The sequence below is a fragment of the Rhinoderma darwinii genome, chromosome 10 (genome assembly GCF_050947455.1).
Source record: "Rhinoderma darwinii isolate aRhiDar2 chromosome 10, aRhiDar2.hap1, whole genome shotgun sequence".
NCBI classification, from domain to species: domain Eukaryota; kingdom Metazoa; phylum Chordata; class Amphibia; order Anura; family Rhinodermatidae; genus Rhinoderma; species Rhinoderma darwinii.
In genome coordinates, this window is record NC_134696.1 from 27,901,257 (window position 1) to 27,918,630 (window position 17,374).

A 17,374-nucleotide genomic window follows, 5' to 3' on the forward strand; every position below is an offset into this window, starting at 1 on the left:
AACATCTGGGCGTGTTTACTTGTTTTACTAGCTGAGCGTTGTGAATAGAAGTGTTTGTCAGCCTCATATGTCAGCATCATACACTTCTATTCACAACGCCCAGCTAGTAAAACAAGTAAACACGCCCAGATGTAACGAACACAAGACACGCCCAGTTGGAAAAAAGAGAAAACACGCCCAGTTGTCCATTAGAAAGGCTCATTTGCATAAATATAAAATAGCTCATAACTTGGCCAAAAATGATCGTTTTAAAACAAAACAAAACACGTTACTGTTCTCTACATTGCAGCGCCGATCACATGCAATAGGAGATAGGGATTTGATAATCTGGTGACAGAGCCTCTTTAACCTCCCCTTTCCTTCTTATCTGTCCATGTTCTGAAGTGCAAAAACTGTTCGAGGTTACTAAAAGTTTATACTTGTTCTTTGTAAATAAAAAAATACCAGTTTCGATTGCTGCTGATAATCACTGTAAAAATAAAGCCATAAGGTGTTAGATGCTGTTGTGCCGGAGTAATTCAGGTACCAATTAAGAATTATAGTCTCTGTTCTAAGTTTTGATCGGTGGGGGTCTGAGAACTGAGACCCCCGCCGATTGCTAAAACAAAGTGGCAGAAGCACTCGTGTGAGCGCTGAACCGCTCAGTTTCTGATCGACTTTTCCCGGAAAGCCGAGCAATCGGTGTACGGGCTCAATATAAAATCTATGAGCCCGTACACCAATTGCTCGGCTGTCCGAGGAAAGCCGATCAGAAACGAAGCGGCTGAGCCCTCACCCGAACACTTCTGACGCTTTGTTCTAGCAATCAGTGGAGGTCTTTGTGCTCAGACCCCCACCGATCAAAACTTCTGACATGTCACTATGGACTTGTGTTTATAGACAGCCTAAAAAAGCATAACTGCAGTGTAAAGCAATGGGGGCGGGGGACGACAACAAAGCAGCAGCCAAAGCCTCTGATGAGACTGGAGTTGTATTTCAGACTACCTTAGCAGAACAGTATACCCTAAATGGAGCAAAGCAAAAAAGCAGCTTGGCAGTCAAGACTGGTGACAATGTATAGCTGGTAAGCGTTACACAGAGGGAGTAACTTGTCATGTTTTTCCGCTAACTAGGACTAGGGGCAAACTTATCTTGCGGGTGTATATAAAAGAGCTGTTAATGTCACCTACACAGCAAATGGATATTTTAGATTTTAAGTTCTTGTCCCTTTCAAAACACGACAAAACACATGTGAGCACATAGACTCCTGTCTATTTTGCAAATGACTTAGTTACTGTTAGAAATATTTTAATATTCGGCCAGTGGATAGTGTTGTTGATTTATTATCAGAATTGGTAATGATATCACCATATAAGATATAAATGTCAGAATCTATGGCTCCCTCTTATAAGATGCAGGAGTGAGACTTATCTATATTTTGGCAAAGACAGGTTGGCACCAATCCATAGGCTCAAAAATTCCTCTGCACTTATAAAGTAACCGCAGTCTAAAGATGTCGGAAAAAAAAAGATCATGTTGATTTATAACCCGCTACTCTCAATGTCAAACAAATTTGGGAAGATATTCAAGCTGAAAATAAAATTAAAAGCCAAGCTACTTCAGCCTGTCTGTCAAAGGCTCTTACCGAAGCACCTTGAAAAATCTAGTAACGTTGGATATTGGACTTTGGAAACTCATCTTATTTGTACAGGTCACCTATTCTTGTTCTGACCCACTATAATAAGTAAGTTCAGAACCAGGCTGTGTATGGGGAGATGCTGAGCACTTCAATAGATCAGAAACACTATGTGCACCCTAAATTTTGCTGTTCTGAGTATGAGACTAGGGGTGTAGCTGGGGGCTGCGGGGAGATGTGCCCTGGGTGCCAGGGAGGACCACCAACAAGTAACTCTGCCTTGGTCAGAGTATTTCGATACAGGGCTAGGGCAGTGGCCTGAATCTTTGCCCAGGGTTTTGTAAAGTCTGTCTATAACTCTGGACTTTTTGCATACAATAAATTACACACTTTAAACCCCCATAAAACTGGGGAAGACCCATTTTATGAAATCCCTTAAATTGTTGAGAAGGATCCGGATATACTTGTAGATCTTAGACTTTATATATTTATATATTTTGATGGCCTATGTGGGACCCCCACTGACCAACACAATGAAGCGGTAGGGCGAACCTGCGAGCATTACAGACCCCTTAATTGTTCATACAGGCACAGCAGCTCATGCTTTGGGGCAGCTGTGCCTGGTACTGCTGCTCAGTTTCATTGAAGGGAATGGGACTGAGATGCAATACTAGGCACAGCCGTATGTACGGGACTGTTCCTGTGTAAATAATGAAGGTGAGACATTGCTCGCGGGAGCGCTGCTGCCCCTTTATTATGCTCACTGGTGGGTGGGTTTTCAAAGGTCGGATCCCCAACCAATAAAATATTGATGGACTACCCTAAGGATAGATCATCAATAATAAAGTCCTGGAAAACCTGTTTAATAACAGCATACAATGTCAATCAGCTGCTTCTAAGGCCAATTCAGTCTTGGGCACTGGTTCATAGAAAGAAAGCCCTGGAATTGAAAAGGGTACAAAAAAGGACCACAAAACTGATAACGGGCATCGAGGAACTTAGATATGGGCAAAGTTTTAAATAGTTACATTTATTCTACAGGGGGAAAATTATGAATTTGTAAAAAGTATATTTGTGGCCCGTCCAAAAAATATGGTGAAAAACTGTTCCATGTTAAATCCCCTCGAAAAACAAGGGGGCACTTCCTCCATCTGCAAAAAAAAGTTGACAAGTCTTGTTTTCTGTAAATCTGTGGAATAGACACCTCAGGAGCCGGTCACAGCAGAAACTGTTAATGGATTAGATTATTTCTTAGAACAGAACATCAATACTTATATAAATATATAGAATTTCTGTTTTAATGTTGATCCAGTCTGATCATCACTTGGGATCAGGAGGGAAATTTTTCTCTTTTAGATCAAATTGGCTCATGCCTTCTAGGTTGTTTCTTTTCCTTCCTCTGGATCAATAGGGGAAAACAAAGTTTTAAGACTTAACCCTCCTCATCTCCTCTCCCTTGGTTGAACGTGATGGACATCTGTCTTTTTTTTTTTTTTATCCCTACTAACCTCCAGAATACCAGTATTACACTGGCATTAATACAAATACCCAACACTGTGATTAGAGGATGTCATAGTAAAGGTCAGTCTCTAATGGCGAGTATAAGACAAACCAAGAAAAGCTATTCATTTCATGAAATGTCTTTGAAGTTGTTTTACAAAACATTCCAGAATTTTTGAAATTATAGTATGATATTTTAGCGAAATACAAAAATGCTTATATAACACTTTTCACTGCCAGGATCCAAAAATCATTTGCATAATTGAAAATGTTTACTTAGCCACAAGTAACATTAGAGGATTCTTGCCTGGAAAGTTGTTTGTAACTGGAGATGGAGGCTCTTCTCCAGCACCCGCACGTGTTCTTATCCAGAGAAGAACTTTCAAAAAGTATCTGGATAGGACTATGGAAAATTGGTAAAATTGCCCTTTCGACATACACTGCAGAAAATTTAGAACAAGATATGGTTCTACATTACTCAGCTTGTTCTAGTAAATTCTCACTTTATTAGGTTTTACAGTAATTAACTTTTATGATGTGTCATACAAAAGTATGTTTGGTGGGAATCCGTCCACTAAGGTAACCACTAATCCCAAGAGTTGTCCATTCAAGGTTCTTGGCAGAGAAGTGCTCGTATATGTGTGGACACTCTTGACTGAAACAAATAGAATAATTGTTTTTCAATGTTTAGAGTATTGGCCTACATCACATATCTATAAGTATAGAGTCAAAAACTCCCCGATTAAACCAAATCACTGGCTGAACCATAATATTGCCCTGACCCTGACGACTAGGTGCCCTTTCCGACACGAAGGCATATAGGCACAGGCCTCTTTTGCCTAATGGAAAATCCAGCCCTGGTTATGAAAACGATTGAATTTAACAGAAAACAAACATGGATGCACAGCCTACTCTTTGCCAATAGGAGAATGAGATCCCCTCATTCTTGGGATCAGAGGAGTAGGGTATCTAAGAGGCCAAAATTCACAGATCCCACCACATGCCTGACTGACATATCATAAAACCAGGATTTAAACTGAGATCTGAAGTACTTAGAATTAACCTTTGTTCACATTTGTGTGTTTTTGGGGTAAATTTTTTGTTCAATGCATGTTTTTCAACACCATTCACAATCTTACATGCAGATAAAAATAATCTCCATAAAAAGTTGAACAGCTTTGTGAATACACGGCATTACTTATCTAATACTGATCCAGAGTTAAGTGCTATATTAAAGACTGGAATTGCATTCACAATTCTGCAGGCTCCTGAGCTCACATTTTCCAGCATTCCCTGCTGGTTCCATGTTTGTACATGGTGGAAAGTGTAGTCTGTATACAAAGTACTGTACATTAGTTTCATGTACTAAAAACTAACTCTCAGAAAAAGCAGTTAGGCATTTAGGGGTGTGTCTGTCAACATGTAGTCGACTGATTCCAGCAGCAACCAGCAGATATATGAATGAAGCTCTGGTCTATAATACAACAGGGAACACAGAATAAGTACAAGTGAAGTAAAGCATTTAGTTGTACAAAATTATTCAGCCTTTTATGCAGATTATATGTATGGAGTAGAATTTATATTTTAACTTTTCCCATTTGAGTGCAGCACTGAGCAATACTTTAGCTGATCCTTTTGCTGTACATAATACAGTACAAGTAATAAGAATTTAATCATTATTTCTATAGCAATGGATTTTAAAGTTTTAATGTTAAAAGAGTGTTCTACATTAAAAACACATTTTCAGCAGGAAAGCTTATTTTACTTTTTTTTATGACTGAGACTTCAGACAAAACTTTCATGCAATAGAGAAGGATTGTGTTATAGACATGAGGAACTTGTAAGATGTGATACATTTTTTTTGTATAGTATTTTTTGGAGATGTGGGCTGCAGAAGAGATCTAAAAATACCCTTTACCAATTTTTGATTAATTTAGCTTTGTTTCTGGGGTTCTGTAATGCAGAAGGATGGCTTTGCTTGACCTGCTCCAGTCCTGATAGTCCTTGGGAGTCATGAATGAATGTTGTTGGAGACATTGTTTGATAGAAAGGAAACAAATAATATATATAAATGTATCTCTAATAACTCTTAATTGTGATCATGGAGGTGTATTTTTACATCTTATTTCTCATACCATACACAGTAGTATATGATCACTGACCTACAGTGTGGAAGATGTGGGAAAAGGTGGTGCTGGTGGCACCCAGTCCTTTAACACGACCTAATATGTGCTGTGGAAATGCACGCCGATCGATGAGACAGCTCGTTGATTGGCGCTCGTTTGGTCTTTTCACAAGGAGCAATGATCAGTTATGTATGGGGACAAGCGATTGTAACTACAATTGTTCATCCCCATGCATTTCCATCATGTCGGCAGCACATATCCCTGTTTACACTGGAAGATGTGCTGCAGAATTGCAACAATTTTATTAGCCGATCAGACAATTTACACGTTCATTGGCTGATCGTTGCCCGGTTTACACATGCCACTGATCCGGAACGAGCGCTTTCACGAACACTCGTTTGCCCGATCATTGGCTTGTGTAAAGCGGCTTTTACAGAAAAAAACTGTTTTGATTAATAACTGACAGTTGTGTGAATGATTTTTAATTGCCCCATTTGCCCCTCCATAATACGGTCCCGTGTATTGGTCCTAAGACCTGGTTTAGTATATCTAATACTAGCATTAAAAAAATATACACATTTGATATATCTTATTCCCACGTTATGTTTACAACCCATTGATGCTTCCATGTGATTGGTTTCAAAAGATTCATGCAATATATCTAAATCCACTTTAATGTTATATTCTAGTTCTATTCGATTTACCTGTGCATTAAATTTGAGGAATGTAATACCTATTCTGTCAAGAATGTTCTTGTATCTATAGACAAGTCAACAAGTGGGTATCTCAAAAACATAAGGGTTGTATCAAAACTACTGACAAATAGAAACCACTAAATGACAAGACCACCGGCAGACTGACAGAGAAGATGCACAGACCCCCAACCACGAATAACTGTCCTTTATACTTACCAATCAATTCATGATTTACCAAATATTTTGTTGTCACACAAATAAAAACGAACAAAAGAAACCCACAAAAAATAATTTTATAATATTATTACAGAATAATGTGACTGTTTTGTTTATTAAATTACAGACATTTAAGCAATACTTTATAATATAGAAATCAATACAAGTGTCATTGCTTATAATTGGAGACAAGTCTTTATCCATTCAGGTCAGTTGACACAAAGAAAGCCGTCAGTCCTGCAACGCGGCAAATCACCAGCGTTCTGCTGTAGATCCCTTTTAAATCTGTGAATATCTTTGCATAGATGTCGGTTTATCAACTAGATGAATTGTGTCCATTATATACAGATCTCCTGTTTATTTCTTCACGACCCCGTCTTCTCATAACGAATGCCGAACAACAAAAAGGACAAGTTCTCCTAAATATTACTATTTCCCTTCCCTTACCCTGCCAGGGGCCTACAATGTGTTGCATTACAGACCTATTTAAAGCAATTGCTGGCCTCTATGCCGATGTAAGGCTCAGAAGAAGTTGTAACAAGCAGTGGGGGTCAGTCAATAAGTTTCTTCCTTGCGTTACAGTTATCAAGCAGTAACACAAGAGATGGTCCCCGGTAACATATTGTGAAAGCTTCTTCCATTGCAGGTGAGTGAATGTGTACGTCTGAGGGTTAATGATAATCTGGAGTTGATGCCTCTACTGAGGTTTTTTCTACAGTCCCATAAAAATGCCCATGAAATCAGAGCCATTTTGGACGGTGATTGGTGCCCCTGCACCATTGTCGACAAATATAGATGTATATTGACCACTCTGTGAAAGCAAAAATAAATATCATAAAATTATTGGAAGAGTAAATTTCTATATACATATTATATTCCTGCTTATATTACATACTTATATTTTAGCTTTATCATTATATTTAAAAGGGTTTTCCAGGACTTTTTCATTGATAGCCTAACCTTAGGATAGTTCATCAATATAAGATTGTGGGGGTCGAATTCCCGGTACCCCCACCGTTCGTCGCCGCAACCTTTTCCCAGCGTACATACATAACGCAGTACCCTTCCGTAGCGGCTGTGCCTGGGATCGTAGTTCCGTTCCCATCCAAGTGAATAGGATTGAGCTGCAATCCCAGGCACAGCCGCTACGGAAGTGTACGGCGCTGTGCCTGGCAAACACTCAAGAGGCCGTTCAGTCAGCTGAGCGGCGGGGGTAACGGGAGTCGGACCCCCACGATCTTATATCGATGACCTATCCTAAGGTTAGGCCATCAATATAAAAGTCCTGGAAAACTACTTTAAGTCTTACCTTTTCACTAAGAGTAAAGGTGGATTCATTTGGTCATGTTTTGGTCAAATTCGGGTATCTTAGATCCAATAGACAAAATTATTCTGAAGCCCCCGAGAACAAATGTCGGCATAGTAAATTCAGGACATATTAGCAATAGGGACTAATCGGTTATATGTGGTTGGACCATGTAAGAACAAGGGTCCTCTAGAGGAACTTCGGGTTCTCTTCTGGACCAGTCGAAAACAGCATTCATATATTTCTTGCCAAAAATTGAAAAATGGGAGAGGATTGCATCACTAGCCTTTTCTTTTTGATTTTCCTACTTTCCTCCGTTTTTAGCAAGAAATATATGGATGTAATACGGATGGAAAATAGGGCCATGTAAACGAACACTAAGTATGAGCAAATTGCGGGAGATTTTCCAAAAGTTGTGCAAGGAAAAAGCGGAGAAGTCAGATTCCAGATTTATTTTTTAAGAGGCCCACTTTTGCTTCCAAGTTTAGTGCTTTATTCAGGGGTGTAGTTATAGGAGGTGCAGAAGAAGTAGTCATAACAGGGTCCTAGTGCCTAAGGGCACCAATGACCCCTCTGTCTCATAAGAAGATACCAGGTATTATAAATGGCACATGGTGGATGAGGGCCCTGTTACAGATTTTGCATTGGGGCCCAGGATCTTCATGTTTTGCCTCTGGCTTGTAACTTGTACGAGGTATTAACACTAATATCACTAATTTGCTCTGTAAATAATTGTGCAAGTGCTCAATCCCCACGGATATGGTCACCCCCCCCGTGACCATATTTTATTATACTGATAATATTTTTTATTTTCTTATAATCTTGGGTGTCAAAATTTGTGATTCTAGTAACGACTCTCCTGCAGATAAAGAGCTCGCTTCCTTGCAGTGTTTATTTAAGGTTCCCGGGCAAGTTTGTATGAGAATGAAGATGTCATATCATGAAATAAACATGTTCCTTGTGAGCGCATTTTCTATGCATTTTTCATTATATCCATCTAAATGTGTTTGGTAAAATCACTCATTGCCTCCACAGCTCCCCCCAGACTATTGACTGTAGGAGCTTGTACTGGTATTCGCATACGGCACATGTACACGGTTCATTGCTTTTATAAACTGTTGTTAAGAAAACAGTTCCCGGTCCAATTTCTTGGAACTAACGCAAAGTAGCAAGTCAAATTTTTAAAGATGCTCATCCATAAGAATAACAAATGCCACGATGAGTATCTAATGGCTCGCTGGGTGATGTCTAGGCCGTCCAAAAACAATAACTGTAAGTTTTAGCTGTCTCATGGAGACAACTACTAATGTTCCAGAAAAGTAACTGAAGAAAGGATGGCTCTACAGAATTTTATGATTCCAAGGTTTTCAATGAAACGAAAAGATTCAAATAAACACAGGCTGAAGGAATCCTCTTTATAGATCAGACTTGTGGGGCACTTGAAATAACAAAATACCAAAGTGAACGGCATCTTGGGAAAAGTAGTATAATTCCACAAAGTGCCTTAGACTTAAAGTGAAAACTGAGAAAGTTATATATTGCTACCCTCAAGCACATATTATTGAATGGACAGTTGGCGATAATAAAAGGGGTTATTCATCAACTTTTATGGCCTCGTTTACTGTCTGTTATGGCTGTGCTTCAGTCCTAAAGTCAACGGGAGCTACGGCTGATTTAGCTATAATTCATTTTAATGTACCGAGGTTTGACCTTAGGTGGAGATCGTTCTATAGCAAGCAGTAGGGGACAAATAAAGATAACTAGTCCTAGAAAGGGATAATGTGCTGCCTCTCCCCTTAATGGGTCAGACTGGGGCTAAAACGTAAAACAAGTCACATGAGCCCAGATTCAATATATATGCAAAGTATCTCTTTTAAAAAAAATAAAAATGTTATAACAGGGTATATATATCAATCCATGTGCTCAGTAGCCATATTATATATCAGCAGTATAGTGTAAATATACATATATAATAAATAACTAAATACCAGTGCCATATTCAGCATAAATAACAGGCCAAAGAGTGCACAAATAGCAAGGTCATACAATGTGAAAATAACTAGGCCATAGAATGAATAAATAATGCGGCCATACAGTGTGTATATTGTGTTATACAGTGTACAAACTGAAATATGGCAGCCACACATTGCTATTATATAGTGCCCTCAAAATAAAGCCACACCGCAAAAGTAACAGAAGCACAAAGGGAACAAATAATAGTGCAAACTTAAGTTTGTTATACAGTATGTAAATAACAGGAACATCCCATGCACAGATAATGAAAGCAAATAATGGAATGATGTAAAATTCTAATAATAATGCCAAACAATGCGAAAATAACAGGATCAAATAATGCATATATCACAGGGCCAAACAATGTATTAAGGGGGTTATGTGGGGACCGAAACTTATTATCACTGTAGTCACTGCAGCATGTGAGTACACTTGCTAATATACATTCCGGTCCCCCGTAGCACCGATTATGAGATTTTAATAGATTATCCTAGCTCTGGCGGGGACCGCAAGTCTAGTTGCACAGTCTTTCTTCATGACGACACAATTCTTAGTCATGTGACCGGCCCCGCTATACTCTATGTACAAGCAGTAAAGCGGGGCCGGTCACGTGACGAAGAGTCGTGTCTCCATGAAGGAAGACTGTGCAACTAGACACCCGGTCCCCCGCCAGGGCTATAAAAATCTATTAAAATCTCATAATTAGCACGACGGGGGACCGGAATGTATATTAGCGAGTGTACTCACATACTGCAGGGACTGCACTGCTAATATTTCAGTCCCCACATAACACCTTTAATAACAGGGCCATACATGGCGGCACAAATAACAGAACTATACAGTGCTCAACTACATTGTCATTTAAGGCTCAAGTAATAGTAAGCAGTGAACAAATAAGAGTCTGGATTCCTACCTGTAATTGTAGCAATCCCTGGACATGTACAGTAAATATTCTGCTGTTACTTTCCAATCCAGCAATGACTTCTAGTGACCTAAAAAAATAAACGTAAACTACTATGTATAGGAGAATGCATTCTGTGTACACATCATGATGAATTGTTTTCAGAAATATATATTGTGCTACTTACATTCAGAGAGTACCAGCGCCTACTATATTTTATACCATGTGTGCGAGCCATATATTACTATGCCATATATATACTACACGTGCTCTATTAGGGTATGTGCACACACAAACTCAAAAACGTCTGAAAATACGGAGCGGGTTTCAAGGGAAAACAGTTCCTAATTTTCAGACTTTTTTAATCCACTCACGATTTTCGAGGCGTTTTTTTACGGACGTTTTTGGAGCTGTTTTTCTATAGAGTCAATGAAAAACGGCTCCAAAAACGTCCCAAGAAGTGACATGCACTAACATTTACGGCCCTAATAACGGCCGAAAATAAGCCGTGTGAACATACCCTTACTGTACTGATGTTTCAGGAGAAGCCCCTTAACACCAAATGAACATGATGCATATTATATGCAGACCTGCTGCGCGTATTTTTGTGCGGCAAATTTGCAGCTTAATACTGTACCCCTTGAGAAAGCCACAGGCGAAACGCGCGTCGGGGCGCTCTTCTATACCGCTGGGTCACATTCAATCTCCCATACATGGGTAAGTGCATATATCGGATTTAAATTTGGCTCTATGCCATTCTTTCAAGGCACCAATTACTTTTCATTTACTATAGGCCTTTTTGAGTTAGGCACATTGTTCTTCTTTACACAACTTACATTTTAAAATTACTCCTATTTTGATGCACCCCATGTTGGAGCTACATTGAGTTATAGTAACTGTGCATACCATCAGTGTATTAAAAATATATATATATACTCAATGTATACATCTGTGATCCGTACAAGGATTTATTTTAGATTCTCTGTCTTTGTCATTTAATGTATTTTATGTTATCAATAAAGATGTTTCGTTTTTTCATATGTTGATATGTATGGACTCTTTTTCTCTTGTCTATTATATATTGTTAGAGTCCTTATCTCTAATTATTCATATGGGTGGTTGAGTGTTGTCTCCCCCCTTTACACGTATTTGTCCTGTGAGACATCCTGTCTAATTAATACTGTACCAGCAAAGTAAATGAGATTTAAAAAAATCTCATCTACGCGTTTTTCAAATCCGCAGCATGTCAATTTATCTTGCGTTTCCACTTGCGAATTGTATCTGACTAGTTTTTTTTTTAAAAAATGCACCTAATTCCACATCAAAATGTAAAAACCACACAAAAAAAAACACATAAAAAACCACATTATTAGGTGCGGATTTAACTGTGGAACTGCATATACCTGCGGTTTGGATTCCGATTTTCTGCACCAAATTCTGCAGTGTGTGCATTTAGCCTTAGACCTGACCAATTTCCTAAAGCCCTGCACGCTATCATTAGAACACTCCCATGGCTAAAAGTATCAACTCCAATACTAACACTATTTTAGGCAATTGAGACAAAAAAAAAACTAAATATTTTTTTAGCCCTTTAAGGACGTAGCTAATTTAAGTCCTTCAGGACTGAAATCTCATTACCGTGGCATTTTTGATGTACATAAAAGCGGAGCATAGGCTGCCACTAACGGCAGCATTTTTTCTGTGTATAGCGCAACAAATACAGGCGGTTGTAGAACAGCTCAAATGAAATAAAGAGGCTCTGTCACCAGATTATAAGTGCCCTATCTCCTACATAATGTGATCGGCGCTGGAATGTAGATCACAGCAGTGGTTTTTATTTTGAAAAACGATCATTTTTGAGCAAGTTATGAACAATTTTAGATTTATTCTAATGAGTTTCTTAATAGACAACTGGGCGTTTTTTTACTTTTTACCAACTGGGCGTTATACAGTGGAGTGTATGAGGCTGACCAATCAGTGACCAATCAGTGTCATACACTTCTCATTGTTCCAGCCCAGCTTCTATCACTGCACAATCACGCTGTAACAATGGGCTGGAACAATGAGAAGTGTATGACGCTGATTGGTCACTGATTGGTCAGCGTCATACACTCCTCTGTACAACGCCCAGTTGTCTATTAAGAAACTAATTATCATAAGCCTAAAATTGCTCATAACTTGATCAAAAATGATCGTTTTTCAAAATAAAAACCACTGCTGTTATCTACATTACAGCGCCGATCAGATAATGTAGGAGACAGGGCACTTATAATCTGGTGACAGAGCATCTTTAAATACCCTATGGCTTCCCGGCTCTATTTTCTGAATTTCACTTGTGTAGTACCGTAACATAGAAGAGCAGGTACATGCAGAACTATTGTTTGTTACGCTCATTCGTTGTCAGGGTTGAAAGAGTTAAGTTGAACAATTTCCAATTTCTGCCTGTAAGTTCCCTGAGGCTGTGTAGGATGTGAATGACTGCAGTACACACATGAGACTGACATCGCCAGCATGCTAGCAGTGTGCAGTACTTGTGCCAGGCAAGAGCTAGCCCCAACTTGCTTCTTTCTGCCTGAGATTCCTCCAGGATGATGACACAGTGTCCACTCCCCTCCACCCAATATCAACTGTGAAATGTGCAGGGGCTCAGGATACGCCACTTTCCAACAGCGACTTACAACTGCTAGGAATGTATACAGACAAAATTCCAATATTACATAATGAATTTCAGATTTGCAAAGTACAAAAGAGAAAGCAGCGTGCAATAAGATGTTCTGCAGCAGATGATGAGTGGCACTGGGTTGCTTACTGTAAGCGATGCTTGTATAGCTACAACGACATTAATGTCTGATCGGTAGAGGTCCAATGGCTGTTAATTACTATGGGCCGATCATATGACATCCAGAAAAAGCCAAGCTAAACCGACAAGAGACAAAGTGGCACGGCTGCCACTGTGTTCTAGCAATCGGCAGGGGTAAAAGTGATTGGACCCGCATAGGAGATTCATGACAGATCAAGATATCTTCTATACTGAGACAACCACTTGAGATAAAACGAGATATTCCCGAATATATATATATATATATATATATATATATATACATATACATATACCCAAAAGTCCACTATATTACAACATTTCATTTTTGGGAACAGCATCCTGTGCTTATTACTTTCTTCATATATCTTTATAGCAATTGAAGCTCTGTTTTTCTGATACAGAGCTACAAATCCCCTACATAACTAAATGATAAAATTCTGGCTACCTGCAGCCACCCCTAGGAAAACTTAGAAGCATACTGCATACAGTTTCATTATAGAGTTAAATGTCTAAACAGTATGCAGTAAGCTCATAAGCGCCCTCTAGTGGTAGCTGTAGGAAGTCAGAATGTTATCTTTTATTTTTCTGAAAAAAATTAGCTCCAACCACTATAATGATATATTAACCCCTTAGTGACCACTAATACGCCTTTTTACGTCGGTCACTAATGGGCTTTAGGCTAGGCTGACGCCTTTTCACGTCAGCCTAGTCTAAGTCCTGCACGGGTCTCCCGTGCAGGCAGGAGCCGGGGCTCTGCTGTCTGATGACAGCTGAGCTCCTGCTCCAACGCCCGCGATCAAAGTTTACTTCGATCGCGGCCGTTTAACCCGTTAAATGCCGCCGTCAATAGCGACCGCGGCATTTAACTTTGTTTACAGAGGGAGTGAGCTCCCTCGGTCACCCATCGGCGGCCCGCGAATGAAATCGCGGGTCTCCGATGGGGTGTCATGGCAGCCGGGGGCCTGATAAAAGCCCCCAGGTCTGCCCTGGACATATTCCTGTTAGGACGCGCCGGAGGCACGTCCTAACAGATTGCCTGTCAGATTTACACTGACAGGCAATAATGCTCTGGTATACGAAGTATACCAGAGCATTATAGCAGCGATCGGAATATCGCACAGTAAAGTCCCCTAGTGGGACTAATAAAATAAGTCATCAAAGTGAAATAAATATTATTAATAAAAAGTGCAGTAAAAAAAAAAATAAAACCATTTTTTTCCATAAAAAGTGGTTTTATTTAGTAAAAGTGTAAAAAAAAAAAAAAGTACACATATGTGGTATCACCGCGACCGTAATGACTCCATTAATAAAGTTAATATGTAATTTAAACCGCAAAGTGAACACCGTAAAAAAAAAACGCAAAAAAACATGGCGAAATTGCAATTTTTTTCCATTGCCCCCCAAAAAAGTCATAATAAAAATGAATCAATAAGTCCCATGTACCCCAAAACAGTACCAATCAAAACTACGTCTTGTCCCGCAGAAAACAAGCCCAAAAAATCACTACATTGATGGAAAAATAAAAAAATTACGGCTCTTGGAAAGCGACGATGCAAAAACAAACAATTTTAGTTCCAAAGTGTTTTTATTGTGCAAAAGTCGTAAAACATAAAAAAACCTCTACATATGTGGTATCGCCGTAATCGTACCGACCCATAGAATAAAGGTAACATGTTATTTATGTCGCACAGTGAACGACGTCAATTTAAAAACGCATAGAACAATGGCGGAATTTCCGTTTTTTTTTATAATCCCCCCCAAAAAGGTTAATAAAAGTTAATATAAAAATTATATGTACCCAAAAATGGTGCTATTAAAAAGCACAACTAATCCCGCAAAAAACAAGTCCTCATACAGCTATGTAGACGAAAAAATAAAAACGTTATAGCTCTTTGAATGCGACTATAGAAAAACAAATAAAATAGCTTGGTCATTAGGGCCTAAAATGGGCTGGTCACTAAGGGGTTAAAAAATTAATCAGTGCAGTGTTTTTTTTTAGGACCTCTTTAGATGAAAAAAATAAAATAGGAGTATGTTCAAGAATGAACATTTGCAACATACTATTACAATTCATGATGGTATTAGGGAGGGGCCTTTGATTTTCTCTGTGCACCGTGCATGTAATAGAGAGTGATTGTTTCTATTTATAGATGCATTCACCATGGTATAAATGGGGAGTTATTAATGCAAATATCTGTGGAAAGATTATTTTGCCATGCTGGATTTTTTGGTCATTGCCGGGTACAGTCGTTCAAAAGTCGCTCATGCCAAATGACAGATCTGCATTTTATCAATGGAAGCCCAGTCCAGGCCACAGATAAAGGCAGAGATCAATTGGAAATTTGTCGTTTTAACTTATTGCACGGTCATCCTTTACAGACCAACCATGAATGAAAAGTGGTTCAAAACGCAGCCGTCCAAAATCACTTATGCATGAGGTTACCTTTTAAATGTTTGGGTCAATGGGTCACACAATGGGTCACATAGACACATTTAAGAGATAACAATATTATGATAATGGTGTTTGAAAAAAAATTAAATAAAAATACATGCATCTTAAAAGGATTATCAATACCTATAAAGTCCAGGCCAGACAGAAAACCTGTTTCAGCAATAACATCCATATACGTCAATACTGGATAGAGAATACCTATGAAGACATATATAGAGAACAATACTAGAAGTGTAGATAACCATAGTACAAGTAAAGCACTAACCAATATCAAAAAAATATCTTTATTTGGAAAATATTTAAAAACATACATAGACCATCACATACAATATAAAACAACACATAATAAAAATGTGGTAGTGGTATCTAGGAGCAACAAATGTATCATATTATACATCCATGGAATCAAACAGTGTATTGTCAAGGTATATACGTTTCGCCGTCAGCTTTTTCAAGGGGTGAAACGTACGTCGGGGTGTCTTGGTGTGGTCTGTGGTTTACTTATTTAGGGGCAGACATGCAGAATATAGGTTGGTATTTGACATGGATCTGATCCTGATTTTATATATTTTTTATATCTTGGATCAGTCTCTCTGACACTCTCATTTGTATTTTTTGTCCAGTGTGTACATATTTAGTATACCGTTAACTGTTGAGGTATTCTTGTACAGTATTGTCAATACCTTGACAATACACTGTTTGATTCCATGGATGTATAATATGATACATTTGTTGCTCCTAGATACCACTACCACATTAATATGATTATGTGTTGTTTTATATTGTATGTGATGGTCTATGTATGTTTTTAAATATTTTCCAAATAAAGATATTTTTTTTGATATTGGTTAGTGCTTTACTTGTACTATGGTTATCTACACTTCTAGTATTGTTGTCTATATATGTCTTCATAGGTATTCTATATCTTAAAAGGATTGTCCGCTTTGGACAATTCCTACTTTTTACCTTGACAATAAGCTAATCACATAGTTTCCTCGTGCTGGAACCCCAAGTGATCAGCTGGAATCTACGGGGTAAACCTGACTGTTAAGGCCCTTTTACAAGGATCAGGGCGAACGAGGGCACTTTATAATGCTCGTTCGCGATCACCCGTGTAACATGACCAGAGATCACCTGACAAATGAGCAAATGCTGATCAGATCTTGTTCGTGTTAAAAAAATGAAAACTGCGGATGTGCTGCTGACAAGATGCAAACTGTATGGGGGAGAATAATTATATTAACCGGCAAGGAAATCTGTCTATGTAAAAGGACCTTAAGTGTTCAATTTCCCTGCAGCGCTACCACAGGAGAAATTAAGCATTACACAATGTCCATTCAAATCAATGTGTTGTCTGTGTAATGCAGGACAGGGCAGGTCCTCCAGAGCTTGATGCTCTTTGTAACTGTTCTCCACTCTGGCCAAGAGATGATAATCCTGAACTGGGGACCCCCTCTTTTACTAATTTCCTAATAGGGTATATGAAAATGGGTTTTCTGAACTAAACATCCCCTTTAATTGACCTCAATTAATATTGACCTTATTTAACCATGACTTAACACTCAGTTATGGATTGTTCTTTTGTGCATTTAGTCCTCTGTTGAATAGATCTTTCTGTTTTTGTCTTCTAAAAGTATGTTATTCCCGTCATGTTGTGTAGGTGTTTCACCAAGATACTGGAAACTGAACTCAAAGCAGTAAGACAATATCCAATGTCATAGAGATTCAA

At 38.7% G+C, this 17,374-nt stretch overlaps 1 protein-coding gene across 1 annotated transcript in view; it reads right to left on the minus strand.

Moving 5' to 3' along the window:
- Positions 1-6,261: 6,261 nt before the first annotated feature.
- C1QTNF12 (C1q and TNF related 12) overlaps positions 6,262-17,374 on the minus strand; it is a 43,055-nt gene continuing 31,942 nt past the window's right edge. The window contains exons 7-8 of the mRNA XM_075840944.1: positions 10,385-10,463; positions 6,262-6,963 (exon numbers count right to left, since the gene is read on the minus strand). Of these exons, the coding sequence (XP_075697059.1) occupies positions 6,865-6,963; positions 10,385-10,463 (178 nt within the window). The 3' untranslated portion in view covers positions 6,262-6,864. The remainder of the gene's footprint in view (positions 6,964-10,384; positions 10,464-17,374) is intronic.